This window comes from Mustela putorius, unplaced genomic scaffold (genome assembly GCF_011764305.1).
Source record: "Mustela putorius furo isolate JIRA1106 unplaced genomic scaffold, ASM1176430v1.1 tig00000174_pilon_pilon_pilon, whole genome shotgun sequence".
Lineage (NCBI taxonomy): Eukaryota > Metazoa > Chordata > Mammalia > Carnivora > Mustelidae > Mustela > Mustela putorius.
The window spans coordinates 2,509,513-2,518,841 of NW_025421304.1; the positions used below are offsets into that span (position 1 = coordinate 2,509,513).

General features: G+C 60.3%; 1 protein-coding gene across 2 annotated transcripts; it reads right to left on the minus strand.

Moving 5' to 3' along the window:
- Positions 1–685: 685 nt before the first annotated feature.
- On the minus strand, positions 686–8,400 carry SCN1B (sodium voltage-gated channel beta subunit 1). 2 transcript variants are annotated; one of them, XM_045075968.1, is made up of 6 exons: positions 8,202–8,400; positions 6,405–6,571; positions 5,379–5,619; positions 1,835–1,976; positions 1,418–1,494; positions 686–1,333 (listed from the first exon to the last, which is right to left on the minus strand). In XM_045075968.1, the coding sequence occupies exons 1-5, from the start codon at positions 8,239–8,241 to the stop codon at positions 1,428–1,430; spliced, it is 657 nt and encodes a 218-aa protein (XP_044931903.1). In that variant the 5' UTR covers positions 8,242–8,400; the 3' UTR covers positions 686–1,333; positions 1,418–1,427. The 2 variants fall into 2 exon arrangements, with proteins under 2 accessions (XP_044931903.1, XP_044931904.1); XM_045075969.1 differs by lacking the exon at positions 8,202–8,400 and adding an exon at positions 7,348–7,835.
- Between the last annotated feature and the right edge of the window lie 929 nt (positions 8,401–9,329).

Below are 9,329 nucleotides of genomic sequence, written 5' to 3' on the forward strand. Positions count from 1 at the left end.
CATGTGGGGGGGATGGGGGGGCTTGGGCCGGAAAAGGCAGCACCAAGCGCTGAGGTCCAGGCCAAGGGGCCGGAAGTGTCCACAGGCGGATACACACTGTCCCGCCAGCAGCCAGGAGCGATCCACGTCAGACCCCAGGCCAGATAAACACCCAGACACACAAGGGTCACCGGCAGCCACCTGCTAGCGGACAGCCATGCACCCAAACACAGGCGGCAGCTGCTCACCCCACTCTCGCCCCACACAGAGCCACAGCCTCCCACAAGGGCTCCTGCTGGGAGGGGGGTGCTGGAGCTGGCAGCCCCTAGTCTCTCTCTGCCACTCCCTCTACCTGCATCTTCCTCTCCTTCCCTCGCCCCTCCCCAGCTCCCACCACAGCAGAGAGAGCCACCCTACTAGGAACTCAGCAAACCCCCAAACTCAGGCATCCCCTCTCTTCCCTCCATGCCACCCTTCCCTGCCCTGCTGCCCCCCGTGACTCCTCTCTGGCCCCCTCCCGCCCTCCCCGCTGAGCTAATGACACCCCCCTCACCCCACGCCCACTAATCAAGTGCTAAGTCGCTGAGACTCACCCACCCGTTCCCTCCCCCTCCCTTTCCCTGAATGTGCACCCAAAAGCGCGTTGGAGGTGGGGGGGACCAAGGCTTTTGGAGAGGGTGACAGGGCTCAAGAGAGAGACTCTGAATCAAGTCCAAGAATCTTTATTTCATGAACAAAACTACTTGTGTGAAGAGAGAAGAGGCTGAATGGGCCTTCCTAAGTGGCCCCAGTCCAAGGCTGGTGAGAGAGGGCAGGGCGGGGCTGGGGCAAGAGTGCATCACAGGGAGAGGGGACCCCAGGTCCAGCCAGAGGAAGGAGGGAAGTGTCGCCGGGGGGTCTTCGGTCGGAGTGGGTCCCAGAAACCCCCTGCCCCAAACTGTGCCGCCCCATCCGGACCCCGCCCCCGCTGGGTGGGGGAGGAGGGCAGGGGGTGCTGGGCCCCAGTAGTGTGCATCTGAAGCGGCCAATGTGTGCAAATCAGCAAGAAGGAAGGATGCGGAGCCGCTGCCCCCGCCTCACCGCCCCCCTCCTAAACAGGCAGCAGAAGCAGGGGTGGGGACAGGGGCAGTATTGCTTTACCCATCATGCATGGCGCGGGTGGGCGATGGGGCAGGAGGAAGTAGGCTGGATTGGGGGTGTGAGCCAAGCCCCCTGCCCCCTCCCACCCAGGCGGCTCCGTTGGCAGGACTCTGAGGCTCGTGGAGGTCCAGGAATGGCCAACCCCCATTGGGGGCAGGCTGTGCCCAGATGTTCCCCATCAGGGCTGGCTCTTCCTTGAGGTGGAGCCCAGGGCCTAAAGGTGAGGGAGAGACAGGTGTCAGGGATCCAGCCAGTTGACCCCCGCCCAGGCCCTCCAGCCCCCTGTCCACCCACCTACCTTACTGGGGCTATTCGGCCACCTGGACACCCGTACAGTTCTCCTTGCTTTCTGAGGTGATGGCCAGGTATTCTGAGCTGTAGGGGCAAAGGCCAGGGGTACAATGACCAGCATCATCAGTCTGGCCCACCCCGGGGGAAACTGAGGAGGGTGGGGGTCTCTGCCCCAGGTGTACAGGGTTTGGAGTTAGAGAGGTGGGGCCTTCAGGCTGGACATCCAGGGATCCACGGGAAGCCCAGGCATGGGGCCTGGAGTCCTGAGTCTGAGGCAGGAGGGGACTCAGGGGGTCAGATTCTGAGTCCTGAGGGGAAGGCACTGGGGCCTGACCTTACCCATCCACAACAGCAGATGGACGTACCCCTCTGGGAAACCCATGTGTCTGGGTCACCTGACCCCACCCCCACCGGCGCCACTCACGCGTTCTCTTGTGCGGCGGCCTCAGTGGCTGCAGCGATCTTCTTGTAGCAGTAAACCATCTCTGCCACGAGCCATATGGTCAACACCACGATGAGCACATACATCATGATCTCTGACACGATGGACGCCATGTCTCTGTTGGCTGCAAGGGCAAGCAGGGTCAGGGGGCCATGAAGGCCAGGCTCAGGAAGCCTGAGGTGCCCCAAGCGTGCGGGGTATGAGTCTGGCCAGGTGAACTGGCCTCCCTGGGCCTGGTCTGCCAACGGGACCATGCTGCTTCCCTAGAGTCATCATTGTTACCATCATTCCTATTTTCTTTTAGAGCCCAGTGCGGGGCTTGAACTTGCAACCCTGAGATCAAGACCCGAGCTGAGATCAAGAGTGGGATGCTTAACCAACTGAGCCACCTGGGCGCCCCATCACTGGGATTCTTAATAACTAACCACTGTCCAGGGGGCTTTGGGATCCCCCTTAGCCTGCCTCCCTGTGTGGCTGGAGGGGGCATCTGTTTCATTCAGGCGGCTGCAGGTTCCCCGGGAGCTGCAGCTTTGCAACCAGAAGGCTCAGATTCAGATCCCAACTCTGCTACTTGCCAGCTGTGTAACCTTGGGCAAATGACTCAACCTCTCTGAGCCTCAACTCCCCCTCTGTAAACCGGGAAGTGACAGTACTCATGTCTCCTCACGGGGTTACTGGGAAGAGAACACGAGTTAATCCCTGTAACACGCATGGATGGGCTTGCGGTCGGCACACTGCCCAACTGTTGGCTATTCACCGACATTTTCCGGAAACCTTCTGTCCTTTCCACCACACTGGCTCTTGCCATCGGCAGCTTCCTCTCACTTAGCCTAAATTTAAACTGTGGAGGGGATGTGCTCAGCCAGGGAACCAGAAGCGAAGGCCACTGTGACGTCCCTGGCCGGATTTCACAGGTGTCCGCCCCATACTCCTGGGGCCTCTCCTTCCGGGTGACCAGGATCTCATTTGTCCCCGCTGTCCTCACATGGACTTTCCTCCCATCAGTGGGCACTCTCTGCTGCTCCCCGTGCAGATGGCACCAACGCTTTCTGGGCCAGAGGGAAAGAGGGCACAGGGCTGGGTGTTTCTCCCCTGCTTCTCTGCCGGGAGAAGCTGGGGCAAGGACTCAACATCATTCATTCATTCAAAAGTTCGGAATGCGTGTCATACGGAGAACGCGTGCTTCCAGCCAGACTCTGTGCTAAATTCTTTGTGTGAGCATCTCCCTGCGTCTCTGAAACACCCCCAAGGATAGAGAGAGTGCTGGCTTCCCACATCAGCTGACCTCAGGAAGCACACTAAGTTGGACTGTGGTTGGGTAAAGCGCGCATCTTCAGCATTTTCCTCCCTGCTCCTGGAACTCGGGGCTCTGATGGAGTTAGGTAATCTGGTATCTCCTGCTCTCCCCATCGGATTAGGACAGTGACTGGCACGGCTCTGCAGCCGATTTTTCAGACAAGAACACTGTGGCTCAGTAAGGGGGCGGCTCTGGCAAGGACGCACGGCCCAGGACCAGATTCGGAGCCGGGATTCAACTCCAAGTGTTTAACTGAATGCAGGCTCTGAGCAATTCCCTGCTCTGGAAACGACCATAGCCAAGGAAGCATTGGGTAAAAGGCAACGTATGTCCAATGTAAACTCCACCAAGCCACACAGACATTTCAGGAGGCGGGACTGTCATTGTCATTCCCCCATTTCACAAAGGAGGAACTGAGGCAGAGGGGTCACTGTGGTGTGACGAGTAATGGTAAAAATACGACAGTATGCTGGCTGACAATGAATACAGTAGAACAAGTAAAACTTTCAAATACTACAGTATGATTAATCTAAAATACTATAGCATTGTGGGTAAAGATAAAAATACTCTAGTATGATGGACTATGATAAAAACACTGTTGTGTGTTTGGTAATGTTAAATAGTATAGTATATAGTAATATAAAATACCATACTATGGTGATAAGAAAGAAAAACCACTAGAGTATGTTGGATACTCCCATAGACTCTGGGAAGACAGCATACAAAGCTCTTCCTTTGGTAAATGTGAAGAACACAGGCTCTGGGAGGTGGTAGAATATGCTAGATCAAGTTTAAATGGGGCTCTGCTGGGTCCGGGGTGTGCTCCATCCCCAGCTTCCGACCCACAAGGGCAGAGCTCAAGAAGCAGTAGGACGGAAGGAACCTGGGAACCTCCCTGCTCTCCTGACCCCTGGCCTCCGCACTGATTCCCAAGAGAGGATTGACACAGATTTTTGTGAAGCCACAGGATTTGGGGGCGGTTCTTGTTCCAGCCACTCCCAGGGGCGGGGCTCCATCTTCCATATCCGTGGGTGGCCGCCCACCCAGCATCGTGACCTACAGCAAAGAGGAGCTCAGACTTGCCTCCTGCGCTGAATCCTGCTGGTTCACTTTGATAACAAACGTAAAAATGCTAATTATCAAAAGAAACCCACAGGCTCTGGCTGACAGCAGAGTGTAGTGAATCACGCCAAGAACAGATACGGCAGTCACACATGCTTGGTTGGGTTCAAATCCAGGTCCCAGCTCTGCGATCTCGGCCACGTAATTTTACCTCCCTGAGCCTGGGGTTTCCCGTCTGTAAAGTGTGGACAGCAGCAGCCCCTAGCCGGGAGGGTGGGTGGGGAGGCTCCATGAGGGACTGCACCCCTCTTGGGGAAAGGAAGGACAATGCACAGTCCCGTGATAATGTGCGGGCGCCGTGGGCCCCACAGGACATACTTGCCGTGGTTCTTTGGTGCCTCAGGTTCTGGGATAGCTTCCTGACTCTAAGCCAATGGGCCCTCTGGCCCTGGAAAATTCCAATTTACACCCATCGGAAGATGGTTCAGAGAAGGGATCCAAGGCAGCTGGAGCCAAAATGATGCAATGTCCCCAAACGCCTGAGATCTTTGCTGTACGCTGTGGCCCCACACCTGCTGCTTTGGCTATGCCGAGAGCTTGTTAGAAATGCAGCCCCCCCCCCCACCCTCGGCAGCCAGGGTCTGCTGAGCCAAGGTCTCCCAGGACGCTCACTCACACAGTGGAATTTCAGGAGCTCTGCTTCAGGGGACACACTCTTATCTCTTCAGCCAGGGTGACAAAGGGAGGAGGGGCTGAGGCTACCGGACAGTCGGAACCTCCACTGTCATTCCCACTACCTGGGCAGCTGACACCCACCCACTGCTCCATCCTCACACTTCGATGAGAGATGGCTACCGTTATCAGCCTGTTTCCCATGGGACAGCCCTTCCACAGAGACAGGAGGACACCTGCCTGACGTCCCACAGCACAGGTGGCAGTTTTGCATCCAGAACTTTTCCGGAAGGGGTCTGCTGGGGCTCCAAGGCAGGTTGAAAGGAAAGGAAAGCCAGAGCTGGGGCTGGGGAGGGAAGGTGCAGCTCCCCTCTGCTGCCGTGGGTGTTCGCCCGGCCCAGGCGTGGAGCCAGCCTGTCCCCTGCCTGCCATCTGTCCCACCATCTGGCTGCCGGTGGGCAACAGGGGCGAGGGTGCAGGCAGGGCCGGACTCACCTTTGTCCACCACCTCAAGGTGGATCTTTTTGACGACGCTGGTGTTGTGCTCGTAGTTCTCAAAGAAGAGCAGGCGGTAGACGTGGCATTCGTAATCGCCGGAGTGGTTGTAGGTGACGTTGGTGATGAAGATGGACAGGTCCTGCAGGTCCTTGGTGCCCCGGCTGCCGTTCCACACCACCCGGCCCTCAAAACGCTCATCCTCCTCCAGCTGTAGGACCTCGTTCTCATAGCGCAGGATCTGGGGGGCAAGCCGGGCCGGTCACTGTCTGCGCCCGTCCCCTCCCCCCACCCTCGCCCAGCCCATTCTGTCCCTCGCCCTGACACTCAGAGAGACAGCGGACACACAGGTGGCCACCATGACCCCAGGCATGGAGGGCACAGGGGTGAGGATGGTGCCCTGGCCTGACCCTGACCCTGACTGTGTCCCTGGGCCAGGAACGCAGACTCATGTACATATTCCTCAGGCATTCCCCAACCCCAACCCCAGCCCTCTTTCAGCCTTCCTGGCTTTCACTCTCACCAGGCACACCCCTCAGCCAGGCAGAGAGGAGTCCAATCTCAGCCACAGCAGACCCCACTGCTCTGGGAGGCGCTGTGAGTCTGCGGAGCCTCCTCAATGTGTAGATCAAAATACATATAATGTAAAGGAAGGCGGGAAAGTTCTGCATCTTTCATGATGACTACTGGAGACGGCCTTGCTGGTATTGAATCTTTGTGCCACCGTGTGCCAGGGCAACAACCGGATCAACCCTCACCCAAGCCTATGAGCTAGAGCCCACCGCCACCCCGTCTTTACACAGAAGGAAACTGAGGCTCAGAGAGGCCCCGTTCCTGGCCCAAGGGCAGCAGCCAAACAGGGGTGGAGCTGGAATCTGAATCCGGGTCATCACAAATAGCACATTATCGGAAATGAGCAAATACCACCCCCCCGCCCCCCCCCACACGCTGCCTTGCTGCCTGCCACCATGTCCCGCACAGAGGCCCGCCGCCCTGCACCTGTGCCCACCCCCCCCACACACACACCTTGACGAACTCCTCAGTGCCCTTCTGGCGGAAGGTCCACTCCGTGAAGGTCTCGGCGGTGGTCTCGCTGCGTCGCTTGCAGGAGATGCACAGAATTTTGAAGGTCATTCCGTACACGGCCTCGGTCTCTGAGTCCACCTCCACGCAGCCCCCCCAGGCTGAGGACACTGCAGGGACAGCAGGCTCAGGTGGAACAGGGGCGCCCAGCACCCAATGCCAGGCTTGCTGGCTCTTGGCTCTCCGGCCTCTCGGAAACCATCTGTTTCCCCTCGATAATGAATACGAACGGACAGAACCAGACGCTCAGCCTGGCCCTGCCACTTGCTGTGTGCCCTTGGCGAGTCCCTCATCACCTCTGGCCTCAGTTTCCCGCAAACGGTCATCTCTGCTTGGAGGGGTTGCTCGGCAGATTCCACCAGTGAGGTAAAGCCCCAGCAGGGGGCTTGCCACGCAAGAAGCCCCCCACCCACCCAAACAACATAGGGCTGTCGCTGTGGGAAGTAACTCAGAATCTCTGCTCTGTATCCAAGTAGACACCCATGTACCCCTTCTTAGGAAGTCCCCCTGCCCATAGTACCGCAGCATTTAGGTGGTGGAACTAGAATTCCAGATGCGTTAGAAGTTCAAGGGGGACCGAGTCATTTCCCTAGCCCCAGAGAAGGCAAGGCCTCAGAGGGGTCACGGGGGGAGCTGGAACCAGGGCAGCCCTACACTCCAACCCAGCTCTCCAGTTCCCCAACCCCTACCCAGCTTCTCTGGCCCCTGTCGCCCTACCCCCAGGCTCCTCAGCTCCAAACCCCTCTCCCACGTCCTATCAGCTTCTTGAAACACATTGAGCTCTTTGCAGCCTCAGGGACTTTGCACCCCCCACTGGATTCCAGTCCTCTTGGGTGCCTCCTCCGTATTCTCACCTGCCTCCCCCTTCCTCAGCCCCATCGCTCACCAGATAATGCTGAGCCTCTCTGGCTCCAGCTCCGGGTCTGTTTCCGTGTCCCCCGAGTCTCTCCTTCTGTGAATCTTGGGAACTCCTTGTCTTCCTCTGCTGCTCTTTCTAACTCCTTGAACACCTCTGTGTCTCCCTTACTTTATATCCCTTACGGAGTCTGTATCACTTTGTGTTCTCTTTCCAGGCTCCGTCGGCCTCTCCCGGTCTCTCTCTCCACCTTTCCCTGTCCCTTTTAAACTCCACCTCTGCCAGTGTCTACCTGTGTCTCCGTCTCTCCTGCCTCTCTCAAGTTTGTCTCTCTGGTGCTCCCATTCCTAACTCGCTTCTCGTCTTCTCTCTGGCACACTCTGCAACCTTCTCGGTCTCCTTCTCCCCCGTTATTTCCGACTCCCAGTCTCGGCGGAGCGCTCCGGAGTACTCCGAGTCGCTGCGCCTCTCGCGCCTTCCCTTGCGTCCCCATCTCTCCATGTCTCTAGGTCTCCCCCGTCCCAGTCTCCGGGCGCCGCCTTCCCCCACCCCCTCCCGCGGCTGTGGGTGTCACATTGCAGCCTGCGGGGCTCCGGGAGCAGCTGACTCCGCGTTTCCTCGCCCCCGGCTGGGCGCCCGCAGCCGCCGAGCTGTGCCAGCCCGGCCCCCGCCCGCGCTCGCCCACCCGCACCTCCACCGCCCTCCCCCGCCCCGCTGCCCGCGCTCACAACTTCGGAAGCGGACTTAGCCGGGCCGGGGAGTGGGCCGCGGGGGCGGGGGGCAGCCCTCTGCCCGCCGTCCCGGGTCCCACGCGCTCACCCCACCGCCGGGCCACTGCCCGGGCCGTGCCCCACGCCGCGCACTTCCCCGCCCCGCGCACTCACCCAGTGCCGCGCCGACCACCAAGGCCAGCAGTGTCCCCATGGCTGCGCGGCGCCCGCTGCGCCCCCCTCCCGGGCCGCCGGTATTAATAGCGGGGCAAGAGGCAGCGGGCCCGGGCGGTGGTTAGAATGTCCCCGGGAGCGCGCGGGCGCAGCTGCTGCGGCTCTGGGACCGGCGAGGGGGGGCAGAGGGGGGGCGCGGCCCCCCCGCTCCGGTTACCGCCGGGGGCCCAGCCCCGGGGCCCGGCGTCCGGGCATCCCCGCCGCGCGGGCGGCGGCCGCTGCTCGGGCTGCTGCGCTGGCGCGCGCAGCCGGGCGCATTCGCCAGGTGCACCGACCCCGGCCCCGCTCCGGCTCCGGCGCGCTGGGGCGCGGGCCGCGGTCTCCTGCGCACTGCAGCGGCGGCGGCGGCGGCGGCAGCGGCGGCCTGAGGAGGGAGGAGGGAGCGGGAGGGGGCGGGATGAATCACCGCGGGGGGAGGGCGCGGCCGCCCAGCCTTTGCCGCAGCGGCCCAGGAGGCGCCCGCTGCACCGGCCTCTCCGGGTGGCGCAGGGGCCGCGGCTTTTGGGCATGGGCGGATGGCCTGGGTGTCCCTGACCCCTCCTGACTCTGGGGACCCCCAGCATCGGAGTCTGGGAAAGGTCACCTCCAGAGTCACGGAAGGGCTTAGAGGGCGTTTGGGGGACAGGGCTTCCGACTTCAGTTTATGGAGGTCATCCTCGTGGGATGGAGGGGGACTCAGCTCGGACCTCCAAGTGATGTCCCCTTCAGCTCCCTGACATCCGGGGCTGGAGGTCACTGTGCTGGAACCCAAGTAGTTATGAGATGGGGGTGTCGGGTAGGGCACCAAGAATACTTCAGACTAGCAGCTGGGTCGCGCTAGATCTAGACCAGAGACCCTGCTCTGGGGGCCTGGGGGTACAATGTTTCAGTAGGAGGGTCCCTGGTCTCTGATGTTACCACCCCCCTCCCCAACCACCACCACTGTCCAGGACCCTGCTGCCGGTTCTCAGCACACCAGACTTATTTCTGCCTCAGGGCCTTTGCCCACCTTGTTCTTCCCTCTGCCTGGACCACTCTTCCCCCTGGTGACCAAGAGGCTCACTCCCTCTTCTCCTGCAGCTCTTGGCC

Bases quoted from the DNA above. Each gene is read 5' to 3' on its own strand.
- SCN1B (XM_045075968.1), bottom strand. From the start codon at position 8,241: ATGGGGACACTGCTGGCCTTGGTGGTCGGCGCGGCACTGG. The intron at 5,620-6,404 runs GTGTGTGTGTGG...CTTGCCCCCCAG, and splicing joins GCACTGAGGAGTTCGTCAAG to ATCCTGCGCTATGAGAACGA. The intron at 1,495-1,834 runs GTGAGTGGCGCC...TTGCCCCTACAG, and splicing joins GCCGCCGCACAAGAGAACGC to CTCAGAATACCTGGCCATCA.